The sequence below is a fragment of the Mesoplodon bidens genome (assembly GCF_964165515.1).
Source record: "Mesoplodon bidens genome assembly, chromosome: 3".
Taxonomy (NCBI): domain Eukaryota; kingdom Metazoa; phylum Chordata; class Mammalia; order Artiodactyla; family Ziphiidae; genus Mesoplodon; species Mesoplodon bidens.
Genome location: NC_138178.1, coordinates 25,524,259 through 25,538,748, shown reverse-complemented (window position 1 = coordinate 25,538,748; position 14,490 = coordinate 25,524,259). Strand labels below are relative to the sequence as shown.

Below are 14,490 nucleotides of genomic sequence, written 5' to 3'. Positions count from 1 at the left end.
GTGGCATGTGGGATCTTCCCAGACCAGGGCTCGAACCCGTGTCCCCTGCATTGGCAGGCAGATTCTCAACCACTGCGCCACCAGGGAAGCCCTCTCTTAATATTCTAATCATCTTGAATGTTTAACTAGAGCATGGGCATTGCTCAGCAAAAAATGAAACTATCCATTTATTTAGTGCTCCTCGTTTTGTACACTTGTTTTAGGTGGTTAAATGAAAGCGCATTGTGTGGGAAGAGACAATGTCAAATGATTTCTCAATAAAATTCTCATTATCTCCTTCATTATAGAGCAGGAAACTTGTGCTTTCTTGAGAGTATAATTGAGGTCATTTATTATGAAGTCATGAAAGATTCAGGATTTACTGTGGTTTTCCATTAACTTCTCTTTTGATATGCTTTTCCTTCTGCCAACTGTAAAGTTATTACTTTTCTAACATATGGCTATTTGGAGAGTGCTGACATAAAAAGGAAGCATTTTTAACCATAAATAAATAGTTTTAGAAATTACAGTGTAAAAGTACAAAATAAGTCATTTCTGACTTGTTCCTCCTTGTTTATTTTAAATCATTACCACTAGTCCTAGCTTTATTGGGAGCAGTACTCCCCACATTGTACTAGAAAGGGTTTTTTAAATTGCATTATTTCTCACAGTTTTCAGTTTATTATTGTGCGTTGATGCTCAAAATTGGGGATATATGTAGTATTCAGTACTTCTGAAACTTAAAATCTATTAACATCTTGCAGAATTTAGGGAAGTTGATCATCATAGATTGGTCATTTCCAAAGCTATGACAACTTTTATTTCTTTCACTTGTAAGCAACATCTTTCACAAATATTGAGCCTCATAGTGTAATTAGATTTTTAAAATATTATATTGCCTTTTAAAAAAATTAAATACTAGGTTTCCAAAATTATAATTTTTAAAGGAATCCTGATTTGCATTTGAGCTAGCAGTACAGATTATTTGTAAAAGGAATTTGCAGTGCATAGGCTTCCCAGTTTGTTTTGAGTAAGTAGCTAAAGAAAGCCATAATTTTTTAATTGTTATCACTGGTGTTCTGCTATTTGAATCTCTTTAGAATATCCATATTTTTCACAGCACTGGTATACTGATACTGAAAGAGAGAAGGTGAAACTGAGGAAAAATAAAAGTGAGATAGAATCGATACAGATCAGATGTGCCAACTTCAGAATATTCTTAAGTATTTCATCCTCTTTTCTTTCTTTCCTTGCTATTTATAATCTTTTATTTTTGATACTAGGAAGTATTGTGTCAAAATCATTTTTAAATTACCTTGGGAATTGAAACATTAAGACAGTTTAGTCCAAATTAATTTTACTGAAATGTTTGTTTTGATTTCTGTAATAGTCTAGGGTTTTTTAATCTGTTGTTCATAAATTAATTTTAATTTAAAAAGCTTATGTTTTCTTTAACTTTTGAACTTTAGTGTAATTGGCAGAGTCCTGGTGTAAGTAGGAAGCCATATTAATGTACTTATTTATACTGTAAGGCCCAAACTTCCAGTGTTACATAAATTATTCTCTCTATTATTTACAAATAATCAGTGTGTATCCTCCCCCCAACCTCGTTAAAGAGAATAGAGAGGATGTAAATAGAAAGGAGTAAACAAATCAAATAGTTAAATGTTATGAGAACTCGTTAGGCTCAGTTTTTGCTAAGTGAGGACTCCTAAAATCAAGACCACAAGGGCTCAATCAAGAGAATTACTGGATAGAGCCAGTAGTTCTCAATTAGGAAACATGCCTCTCATTGGAGGGGTATACCAGCATCTCTGGGATAGCACATGGGTATGGTTTGAAAAAAAGCACTTTCAAAAAAAGTAATAAGGTTTTATTTTTGTAAAATGATGATTTTATAATACAGCCCATAAGAAGTAAATTTTACTAGACATGTACAGGCTGGTGAGGAAGCCCCAAAGAAACATGATTTCTAATGTGTTTGCTGAGTGTGCAGTAGTAGGCCCCTTCCAAGGAACCTAACAGATTTCCTTGGGGATTTGGTGAGAAGACAGGAAGGGTAAGTTTATCAAAATGTGGCTTAGGTTTAAAAAAATTTAAGAATGAGAAGCATTGGTCTAAGCAGTAGCTGACCACCAACTTGACACTACAGTTGCATGTGCTTTTTACCCAGTGTGGTTACAGCACCCAGCTTTAAACCAAAAGGGATTTATTCTTGCATTAAAAGTAATTCACCCTCAGTTATAATCCATTTAGGTTATTTTCACATGTGAGATCTTTTAAGATAGTCCAGAAATGGTAGCCAAGCCACATTGTAAATGTCTTAATTATACAGGAAGGAAATAGATGATTATTTCCTATTATCATAGATGATCTATTTCCTGTATCAGTATTCAGTGATATTTAGTGTGCCACTTTTCCCCATCCTTTGGTTATCTTAAACAGTTGCATTATTTTTGTTTGTGTTTTACAGTTTTTGAGACAGTGTCCTTGAGTTCAGACTCTTTCTTCCAGAGGGCAGTTTCAATTCTCCATACTTCTTACTTGGACTCTGCATCTGAGCATGGTTTTCAGTACAGTCAAGTGACTTTGGTGAAAAATGACATTTTCTTAAATGAGGTGAGGTGCTTGGTACACACTGTGTCTGTGTGTTCGTTTTATTTTAGTTTTAAAGAAATAGACCCATTATTTCTGATATATAAGCCTAGTTCTTTTTAGCTATCACATTTCAGCTGAGATAAAAGATCCTTAGAAATAGTCACTTGAAAGGTAATTATAATATATTCTAGGGAATAGAAAAATAATAAATTTCATTAGTCTTTTAGCAGGAGGAATTCAGATGATGCATTTTTTAAAATGAATTTTCAAGGCAAAATAACATGTTTATAACATTTGATTATTCTCTCCTTATACAGTACAAAACTTTTTACCAAGAAAAAAAAGCAAGTAACTATACTCACGAAGAACTTCAAGAAACTTACGGGTTTCTTCTGTTTGAAACTGAAAATCAGGTAAGGGAATTCGGTCATAGAAAAGTAATTTTGTGATGTTAATGTACAAAATTCATTATATCATTAAAGTTAAATATTGGTATTTTAGGTCTATAAAGTTTGTAAGACTACCAGTTCATCGGTCTTTTTTGTTAGTTTGGTGGCAATGTAAATGACAGTGAAAGTTTGTCATGAAAGAGATTTGATTTCTACAACTTTTCATAGGTTTTCTTTAGTTTTATCTTGAATACATTTACAAGCTCGTGGTTTTGATTAAAACAGATTTTGATTAATACAGATTTCTTAATTATTAATAATGACTTTTAATGGAGTGAATGGATATTTTCTGTTCTCGATCATTGTTTAGATAGATATTTTCTGTTTCTTGTGGAGGTTTTTCAAGTTTAAATTAGATGGTTTTGGGGACAAGATGAACACGTTCAGCATTCTAGTTACTTGGAATTGTTTCATGCCTTATTTTGAAAATTGAACATCCATATTGTTGGTTGTACCTAAATTGTGGAGAAGGAAACTACTGTGTGCAGGTATGTCTCCAGAGATGTGTGTGGCTTCTAGATACAGTTCAGCAATGCTAGAGATCTATAATCCAACTTAAAGTAATTCAAAGGTAGTATTTCGGTTGGGGTCATGATTTTTAAAGAACAGGGATAGATTTGCTAAAGAATAATTAACATTAGCATATAACTTATGGATTATATAGTAATACTAGAGAGTTTATTTAACTTCCAAATAAGATATGTTATGGATTCATACTAAAAAAAAAAAAAAAAGGCATTTGGGGATAAGACATTTTCAAATTTAGTGATTCCCAAGCTGTAATTGAAAAAGAAATCTTCAAGAGAGGACTTATCTGTGAGCTTGTTTAATTTGGTATTGCTGGTGACACTTTTGTTAACAGAAATAATAAAGTTTCATGAAAAAGTTTGAACTGTTAATATTAACTAAAACACAATTGCCTTACATAAGCTTACTTTGTGCCATGAATGCATACAATGTACAGATTCTGTATTTTGAAAGTTTGTATATAGATTATAGAGTTATTTCATTGACCCTCCCAAGAACGATATGATAAGCAAAGTACAATCTTTTGTTTAAGGCAAAGTTGGTATGTCAGCGTGGACTCTGTGTTGGCAGCAGTGCTATCACCACTCTGGGTGACCCAGGGAAAGGTACGTCTGTAAGGAAAAGGAATCTCTTTTACAAGGTGAAGTGGGGTTTAGTTAGTTACATAAGATACCTATGTTAAATGATCATTTCATTGATGATAAATAGTCATCTTTGGAAGCAGCCCTTGAAACATATAAATGAGCTTTGAGTCTAAGACTTAAGGTTTTCTAATAGGAGTTATCTTTTTTAAAAGGATGGTTGGACTAGAAAAGGTACTGAAGGTATCTTTCAGTGCCAAGAGTTTAGTGCAGTCATCTGGGGCTAATGAGGATTTCTTCTGAATGATCTTAATGGCAGTAGGAACACAGAATAGATGGAACTGACGCACCTTGGCAACTGTGGAATGTGAGGAGTAACAGAAAGGAAGTAGTCAGATGTAAGGTTTTCAACTTACACTGCATTGATATTGTCAGTAGAAAAGAGACACGGAGGAGAGGAAATTGTAGGGAAGCTGTTGAGTGAAAAGAGAAAGGTAATCTTATTGTCAAGAATGTGGATTAGTACTAATTTCTTTAAGCTTCACTTTCCTCATCTGTAAAATAGATAAAACTATCATCTAGATTTACTGTGAGGATTACATGAGACTGTGTCAAGTGCTTAGCTCAGAGCTTACACCTAAATGAACACTACTGCTTCAGTGAGCTAAATTTGAGAAATAATGAGGTGGTCATAAGTGTTTCTGAAAGCTGTCCTGCTGGTGGTAAAAATAGTTGGAAAAGGGATTAGAACTGGAGGTTGGGGTTCAAGGTGGCAGCGGGTGGGTGTTAGTTGAAGCCAAAAACATTGTTACATGGGGCAGCAAAGATGGCAAAGAACAACTTTCAGGTGGTGATGGGAGCAAGGGATGGGGCCATGGGGCAAGGCTAGGAAGAGGGAGTTGAGAGCAGTCCAGGACATGAAGAACCAGGAGGTGGAGTTTCACAGAGAACAGAAGGCTGTAAGGAGGGGTGTTATCAGGGTCAGATGCTACAGAAGTTGGAGATCAGCGCTGAGAAGGATTATTGGGCTTCATGGCTGCATTCCTGCTGACCATTTCTTTTAAATAACAGCTTTATTGAGATAACATTCACATACCATTCATTTCACCTGTTTTTTTATAGCATATTCACTAACATGAATATGCACCCATCAGCACAAACAATTTTACACCATTTTCATCAGTCACTCCCCACTCCCACCAGCCTAAGCAACCAGTACTCTATTTTTTGCCCCTATGGATTGGCCTATTCCAGACATTCCATGTAGATGGAATCATACATGACCTTTTGTGACTACCTTTTTTACTTAGCTTAGTGTTTCTGAGATTCATCCACGTTGTATTGTAGCATGTACTTCATTCCTTTTTTGACTGAATAATATTCCACTGTACCACATTTTCTGTATCCATTCAGCACTTGATGGACATTTGGTTGTTTCTACTTTTTGGCTATTATAAAAAATGCTACTATGTACATTCTTGTACAGGTCTTCATGTGGACATGTTTTTTCATTTCTGTTGGGTTTATGCCTAGGAGTGGAATTGCTGGCTCATATGGTAACTCTGTGTAAAACAAATGTTTTTTTAAACTTCTGTTCAGCTCTTCTAAAGGATATGAAAGGGGATAAGTTCATAACCCCAATAACAGTTTACCTAAAACCTTTTTTTCTTCTCCCCTACTCTTTTTAACCCCCCCTTCTTTTCATTATGAAAAATGCTAACATAGAAAAAGTAGAGAGCATAGTATAATATACCTATCACCTACGTTTAACAGATGTTTTGCATTATTCTCTTCATTTGTTTAAAAAAATTTTTTTTCTGAAAATTGTGAAAGCGAATTACAAGCAAACACCTCAGCTTACATCTCTAAAAATTAAGGCCATTTTTCTGCTTTACTGAAATCACATGAGTTTATTGTTGATGTTTGAGAGGCTGGCTTCAGTAGGGTGGTGGAGTAGATAGAGGCTGGATTGCTCCTATAAATACACAATCTTCTTCATCACATGTACTGGTGGTAATAATAAAATAGCACTACTGCCTGTGTGTGTTCTATAGTTTTGGGCTCAAATAGAAATGGATAGTTCTGTGTATGAAAGTAATCCTTTACATTACTGTAGTGTATTATAGTTTTAAAAGTTTATGGATCTTTTTAAATCTTCCTGACAACCCTGTGATTTATGTATCTGTGACTCATGCCCACCCCGTCTGCTTAAGTGACATACTCCTCAGCCACATGGTTATTATTAGCAGAAAGTGAAAAACCTGGAACTAGAACCCAATCTTCTGGCCACAAGTTTATTGCTCTGTCTGCTCTATCCATGTCCTCACCATTGTCTTTTATATTTCAAAAGAGATACTTCAGGAATATCTCTGAAATGTGTCCTTTCCTCCTTATTCTCACTGCTGCTGCCGTGTGGGGATCCTCCTCTCCTGTCGTAACTTAAAAGAGTCTCTCCCCTCTTGAGACTCACTTCTCTCTGTTAAGCTGCAGTGGGCTGTTATGTAGCTACAGTGGTGAACAAAACAAATATAACCCCCGCCTCCCTGGAATTCACAGCCAAGTACAATAAGCTGCTTGAAGGCAGGACCTCATTGTATTTCCCTTTGCATCTGTGTGCCTGGCACACAGCTGCAGTGTAGTAGGCCTCAGCACACATTCTTAAATATGAGTACTTACTGAGATTTTCTGCAAAAAATAACTTGAGAATCGGATTACTATAGGCCTTTTTACTGAATGATTGCATGGAGGAAAAACAGACTCACGAAAACTTTTCCAACAATGTGATACTCATCCCTTTTCACTTACCGTACCCAAATAGAAACTTGGTTGTCGAACAGATATATTGTATCTTAGGTCTAATGTTTCCATACCTTTAGAATATCTCAAATACTTTTTAAAAGGTAAGCAGTTTCAAAATAGTTTTTTAATGTTAGCATTTATTTGTCTTTTGTGTTGTCTTGTTCAGTTAAAGGTAACCCATGTGTAAATAATCTTTTTAAAGTGTAAATTAATCTGTTTTTATACTTTTATAGGTGTATACATTTCCAAATACTCAGACTATCTTCATGCAAGACCTTGGTATCATGGGAAGTCTGGTTATGTTGTAATTTTTAATCTAATTAAGGTAAAGACTAAATGTGCTTCTATGTAATTTTTCTTTTGAAAACGAAAGATTATCAGTCTGTGATAATGTTCTTTGCAGATCATTTGCTACACATAGTCCTTGCCAAAGACAGCTATCTAAAGCCAGAAAAAAAACTACTTTTTGCTTTCCTTTAAGGACAAAGCTTTTTTTAAATTCATTTAATAGATGATCTATGAATATGTTTTTTAAAAAAAGCTTCAAAATAATACAACAGGTATTCAGTGAAAAGCTTTCCTCTCACCCTGTCCCACAATGCCACTTTTTAAATAGTAAATAACAGAAAACAAGTAGCTGCTTATAAAGCAATGTGATTTCAGTTATGAGATAAATTTAGAAAGCAACATTCATTGATTTAAATTGTCAAAATGAGAAGCCTTTATATATTTTTTTAATCTCTAAAACATTGAGACCTTGTTCACAGTTGCATGGGGCACCTGCAACTGATGATCTCAGAAATTTTTTAATGCCCTTAAATAGTCCAGTATAAATGAATCACACAATTAGAATTTTCACTCAAATAGTACGAAAACTCTGATTTTAGAGGTTGGGGGGCTTTTTGAGGACATACTCTGTGGTCTTGTTTTGTTTTTACTTTTGTTTTAGCTTTCCTACTGTCTTAAGTTCTTTGGTTATAAGCCTATCACTACTGATTTTTTTAAGAGTGTGAACTCTTCATATTCCAAAATTTGTCCCCAAGAACTGGAGGGAAAGTAGCATTGCATTGGCTCATAGTCACTGCTTCCCTCCCTTACTCTTCCCTCTCCTGCTCTGTGATAAGTGCTGTAGCTCTGCTGCAGACAACGTGCCTGTCAGCTCAGATAACAAACATTTTTTGCTTATGTCAGATTGTGCCCCACCATTGGTTTCGTGCCCCCGTATCCCACCCTGTCTGGTGGATACTGCTGTTTAGTTTTTGCCTATATGCTCTCAGTCTTCCTTACTTTACTGCTTAGAAGCCAGCCCTGCCCAACATTATAAGCTGTTTGATGGGGAGAGGATACAGGTTTCGATTGCTCACTGAAGTACCATTTATGTTATTTGTCTTCTTAGCATTGCCTTTGGTGGTCCTATTGATGAAGAGGCGGGACCTTAATAGCAAACATGTGTATATGTTCCTTATCAGGCTACTTTTAAATAAATCCTAGAGTAAGATTATTGCTATTTGAAAACATTTGATTAGTCTTAATATTTTCATTCTAGGGAAAAGTCAAGTTTGTGTCTGAGAATTATACAACTAACTATACCAGCCCATCTTCTGGCTATGATTGCCACGTGGCTGTAAATACTAACAAGGTTTCTCACAAGACAAGTCATTTTCGCACCTTTGAACTGAGTCAGGTATAGTCACCTGGGCATAAATCATTTCTAATGTACATTTCTAAATCTAATGAGTTAAATTTTAGGGTTGGGTAGGGTTGAAATAAACTTGACGCACGTGGAATTCTGTAGTATTACCCTGATAATACTTATTTTGCTTCTTTCAGTATTACCTCTATGAACTCTCAGGCAGCACTGTTATTCAGCGACCCAGACAGATATGTCCTTATGTGATTGTAGCTTTTCAGTACAGGGAACCTAAAAAGATGGCAGCACCAGCTCATAATCGTAAAAGCATGTAAGTAATTATGTGCATACTTTGTTCTACTGGATTCCTTTCCTTTGCTCTTATGAAATATTCTTCTTTTTTTCCCCCTAGATTTGAACTCAAAGAAAATGGTAAGAAATTATTTTATTGGTTCTTTTAGCTGTTTCTTTAAGTAAATGTTTTGTTCATAAATAAAATAATCAGTTTCTTTCTTACCCTCATTTCTTACAGTTCTCATCTCTCCATGGAAAGGGAAATTAATTATCCAAGGCTGTCTGATGTGTGATATAACTCTTTGGTCCTCTTACGGTACAGTGGTTCCAAAACAACTGTAAGTATTGAATGAGTGCCTTTACTGATGCTTGTATACTTTTTTGATTGTCATTTTGAGGTCTTGCTTGTTGGCACTGGTGTGAAATACAGCAACTGTACTTGGTTTTAGATTACTCTTGGGGAGATGTATAGAGCACAGGGCCATGACACAGGAGACCTAAATTCAGATCTAAATCTGACCGTTGCCTTGAAATAAGTTAGTTTTATAATCTTTGACAAATCACTTTTTCTGTTTTAGTATCTTAATCCATTTATGGGAAAATGATCTCTCAGGCTAAATTAATTTATTTGATGCTAGAAGTTTGACTTTCCCCAAGAAACAAATTGGACTTGCCTAGATAACAGATGCAACAGATCCTAGCCAGTGAATTGTATTAGAGTCTTTATAAGATTTGCAGTATCTAGTTTTTTGATTTTCTCATGATTTTCCTAGACTAGTATTAGAGTAGCTTTTACATGTATTTGCATTATGACGAATTACAATATTGCTTCTGCAGAGAGAACTGTGAAGGGCATTTTGTGATACCTTTTTGTTTAATCTATTCTTAGTTTGCACCCAAAACTGTTGAAAGTTAGGCATGCTTTAATTGAAAAAGAAAATGAAAACTGGTGTGCTATTAGAAATCATTTACTTTCTACTGGCCTTTTTTAAGAAGAGAGAGGGAATTTGTAGCCCATAGAATAAATTAAGGATTCTGTGAATAAGTAAATGGGAGAGAAGGGAAAGTTCTTTCTCACTATAGAGTGCAACTAATAGGTATAGAAAGAGTGATGGAATTTGGAAATCACATTTTGGCAACATCATAATAATCAATGGAGGCTTGATATAGTAGGTGAAAGTTTGATGGTATTTACATATCTCGCAAAGGAAAAAATAAAGACTTTACAATGGAAGAAGCTGCAGATACCATCTTAACTAAGTGGTTAAGTTAATGTCACCAGGAGAGGAATAAACATCATGTGCTTCCTGATATGATGCACAGAGAATAACACGCTATCAGTCTGTGGTGCTCCTGCCAATCTAATCAGGAAGAAATGTTAGACATGCCCAGATTGAGGGACATTCTGCAAAATAAATGGTCTATATTATTCAAAAATATCAAGGTCACTGAAGATAAAGAAAGACTAAGAGACTGTTGCAGACTGAAGGAGACTAAAGAGACATACGTGAATGCAATGTGGCATCCTCGATTGGATCCTGAACCAGAAACAAGTACCTTCTTTTGTTAGAAGGAACCTTAGTAAGACAGTTGGCAACATTTGAATGAGGTCTGCAGGTTAAAAAATTGTCCTGAATCATTGTTAATTTCTTGATTTTTGCTAATTGTTTTGTGGTTATATAAAGAAATGTTTTTCTTAAGGGTACACATTAAGAAGTATTTGGGGGGAAAGGAGGCATCTGTAAGTCTACAAGTATTTCAAAATGAGGTTTTGTTTGTTTGTTTTGCGGTACGCGGGCCTCTCACTGCCGTGGCCTCTCCTGTTGCGGAGCACAGGCTCCGGACGCGCAGGCTCAGCGGCCATGGCTCACGGGCCCAGCCACTCTGCGGCATGTGAGATCTTCCCAGACCGGGGCACGAACCCGCGTCCCCTGCATCGGCAGGTGGACTCTCAATCACTGCGCCACCAGGGAAGCCCCAAGATGAGTTTTAAAGAAGGAAAAGGTAGTCAGGGGAAATGATGCAAGTCTGGCTGCTGTTCATCCTGTGGCACTGCATGGTCGGCAGTCCGATATTATCAAAAGTTTTCAACTCTTACGTAGTGTAATTTCTAGAAGATTCTCATTCCAATATGCATAATTCTTCCACATGTCTGGATATTTTGGTTATAACAGAAATGCATGTATTCAGAAAATGTGAACACATTTGCAGACCATGGTTTATGAGGTCACATACTCAAAAATCTATAATATTTATGAATATGTGCATTATTTGACCTGGTGTTTATAGATTTAAGAATTTTTTGTGGTTATAATATTTTTGTTTGCTTTATATTAGAAAATCAAAACTTATGAAGCTGTAGTTTCAGTGTTTATTACATTACATGATATTGTTATTTTGTTTTTTAGACCACATGAACTAGATTTTAAGTATGTAATGAAAGTGTCGTCTTTGAAAAACAGACTACCAGAAGCTGCTTTTAGAAAACAGAATTACATGGAGCACAAAGGTCTGTTCAGCTGTCATGGTACACTGCATGTCCTGAGCTTTGTTCCAGTTATTTTCCACCCTCTCTTTCATACACATATGCACGCATGCATCTGCACTCTCTGTCTCGCCCTCTTACTTCTGTTTTCCCTTAAGTAATTCTTAGAAGGGTCTTTTGTGAAAGGTGTAGAGTAGCTCTGTGATTCAGTTCCTGGGAGGTTCCCTCTCTACCTACATTCTGGAGAGTTTATATCATAAATGGGTGTTGAATTTTCTCAAAAGCTTTTTCTGCATCCATTGAGATTATCATATGGTTTTTATCCTCCAATTTGTTAATATGGTGTATCACATTGATTAATTTGCGTATATTGAAGAATCCTTGCATTCCTGGGATAAACCCCACTTGATCATGGTGTATGATCCTTTTAATGTGTTCTTGGATTCTGTTTGCTAGTGTTTTGTTGAGGATTTTTGCATCTATGTTCATTAGTGATATTGGCCTGTAGTTTTCTTTCTTTGTGACATCTTTGTCTGGTTTTGGTATCCGGACGATGGTGGCCTCATAGAATGAGTTTGGCAGTGTTCCTCCCTCTGCTATATTTTGGAAGAGTTTGAGAAGGATGGGTGTTAGCTCTTCTCTAAATGTTTGATAGAATTTGCCTGTGAAGCCATCTGGTCCTGGCCTTTTGTTTGTTGGAAGAATTTTAATCACAGTTTCAATTTCAGTACTTGTGATTGGTCTGTTTATATTTTCTGTTTCTTCCTGGTTCAGTCTCGGAAGGTTGTGCTTTTCTAAGAACTTGTCCATTTCTTCCAGGTTGTCCATTTTATTGGCATATAGTTGCTTGCAGTAGTCTCTTATGATCCTTTGTATTTCTGCAGTGTCAGTTGTTACTTCTCCTTTTTCATTTGTAATTCTGTTGATTTGAGTCTTCTCCCTTTTTTTCTTGATGAGTCTGGGTAATGGTTTAACAATTTTGTTTATCTTCTCAAAGAACCAGCTTTTAGTTTGATTGATCTTTGCTATTGTTTCCTTCATTTCTTTTTCATTTATTTCTGATCTGATCTTTATGATTTCTATCCATCTGCTAACTTTGGGTTTTTTTTTCCTTCTTCCTTCTCTAATTGCTTTAGGTGTAAGGTTAGGTTGTTTATTTGAGATTTGTCTTGTTTCTTGCAGTAGGATTGTATTGCTGTAAACTTCCCTCTTAGAACTTTTGCTGCATCCCATAGGTTTTGGGTCATGTTTTCATTGTCATTTGTCTCTAGGTATTTTTTTATTTCCTCTTTGATTTCTTCAGTGATCTCTTGGTTATTTAGTAGCATCTTGTTTAGCCTCCATGTGTTTATATTTTGTACAGTTTTTTTTTCCTGTAATTGATATCTAGTCTCATAAAGTTGTGGTCGGAAAAGATACTGGATACGATTTCAGTTTTCTTAAATTTACCAAGGCTTCATTTGTGACCCAAGATATGATGTGTCCTGGGGAATGTTCCATGAGCACTTGAGAAGAAAGTGTATTCTGTTGTTTTTGGAGGGAATGTCCTATAAATATCAGTGAAGTCCATCTTGTTTAATGTGTCGTTTAAAGCTTGTATTTCCTTATTTATTTTCATCTTGGATGATTTGTCTATTGGTGAAAGTGGAGTGTTAAAATCCCCTACTATTATTGTGTTACTGTTGATTTCCCCTTTTATGGCTGTTAGCATTTGACTTGTGTATTGAGGTGCTTCTATGTCAGATGCATAATATTTCCAATTGTTATATCTTCTTGGAGTGATCCCTTGATCATTATGTAGTGTTCTTCTTTGTCGCTTGTCATAGTCTTTATTTTAAAGTCTATTTTGTCTGATATGAGAATTGCTACTCCAGCTTTCTTTCAATTTCCATTTGCATGGAATATCTTTTTCCATCCCCTCACTTTCAGTCTGCATGTGTCCCTAGGTCTGAAGTGGGTCTCTTGTAGACAGCATATATGCAGGTCTTGTTCTTGTATCCCTTCAGCCAGTCTATGTCTTTTGGTTGGAGCATTTAATCCATTTACAATTTAAGGTAATTATCAATATGTATGTTCCTATTACCATTTTCTTAATTGTTTTGGGTTTGTTTTTGTAGGTCTTTTCCTTCTCCTGTGTTTCCTGCCTCGAGAAGTTCCTTTAGTATTTGTTGTAAAGCTGGTTTGGTGGTGCTGAATTCTCTTAGCTTTTGCTTGTCTGTAAAGCTCTTAATTTCTCCATCGAACCTGAATGAGATCCTTGCTGGTAGAGTAATCTTGGTTGTAGGTTTTTCCCTTTCATCACTTTAAATATGTCCTGCCACTCCCTTCTGGCTTGCAGAGTTTCTGCTGAAAGATCAGCTGTTAACCTTATGGGAATTCCCTTGTATGTTATTTGTTGCTTTTCACTTGCTGCTTTTAGGATTTTTTCTTTGTATTTAATTTTTGATAGTTTGATTAATATGTGTCTTGGCGTGTTTCTCCTTGGATTTATCCTGTATGGGACTCTCTGCACTTCCTGGACTTGACTGACTATTTCTCTTCCCATGTTAGGGAAGTTTTCAACTATAATCTCTTCAAATATTTTCTCAGTCCCTTTCTTTTTCTCTTCTTCTTCTGGGATCCTTATAATTCAAACGATGGTGCCTTTAATGTTGTCCCAGAAGTCTCTGAGACTGTCCTCAGTTCTTTTCATTCTTTTTTCTCTATTTTGCTCTGCGGTAGTTACTTCCACTATTTTATCTTCCAGGTCACTTATCCATTCTTCTGCCTCAGTTATTCTGCTATTGCTTCCTTCCTGAAAATTTTTGATTTCATTTATTGTGTTGTTCATCATTGTTTGTTTGCTCTTTAGTTCTTCTAGGTCCTTGTTAAACGTTTCTTATATTTTCTCCATCCTATTTCCAAGATTTTGGATCACCTTTCCTATCATTACTCTGAATTCTTTTTCAGGTAGACTGCCTATTTCCTCTTCGTTTGGTCTGATGGTTTTTTACCTTGCTCCTTCATCTGCTACTTATTTCTCTGTTTTCCCATTGTGCTTAACTTACTGTGTTTGGGATCTCCTTTTCGCAGGCTGCACGTTCATAGTTCCCTTTGTTTTTGGTGTCTGCCCCCAGTGGGTAAGGTTGGTTCAGTGGCTTGTGTAGC

At 35.8% G+C, this 14,490-nt stretch overlaps 1 protein-coding gene across 1 annotated transcript in view; it reads left to right on the top strand.

Annotated features, from left to right (window-relative positions):
• The window catches only part of TASOR2 (transcription activation suppressor family member 2), a 68,778-nt gene that overhangs the window by 20,120 nt on the left and 34,168 nt on the right, over positions 1 to 14,490 (top strand). The window contains exons 3-11 of the mRNA XM_081229223.1: positions 2,453 to 2,598; positions 2,895 to 2,990; positions 4,087 to 4,159; positions 7,168 to 7,259; positions 8,481 to 8,618; positions 8,765 to 8,895; positions 8,977 to 8,996; positions 9,097 to 9,196; positions 11,267 to 11,367. Coding sequence (XP_081085349.1) covers positions 2,453 to 2,598; positions 2,895 to 2,990; positions 4,087 to 4,159; positions 7,168 to 7,259; positions 8,481 to 8,618; positions 8,765 to 8,895; positions 8,977 to 8,996; positions 9,097 to 9,196; positions 11,267 to 11,367 — 897 coding nt within the window. The remainder of the gene's footprint in view (positions 1 to 2,452; positions 2,599 to 2,894; positions 2,991 to 4,086; positions 4,160 to 7,167; positions 7,260 to 8,480; positions 8,619 to 8,764; positions 8,896 to 8,976; positions 8,997 to 9,096; positions 9,197 to 11,266; positions 11,368 to 14,490) is intronic.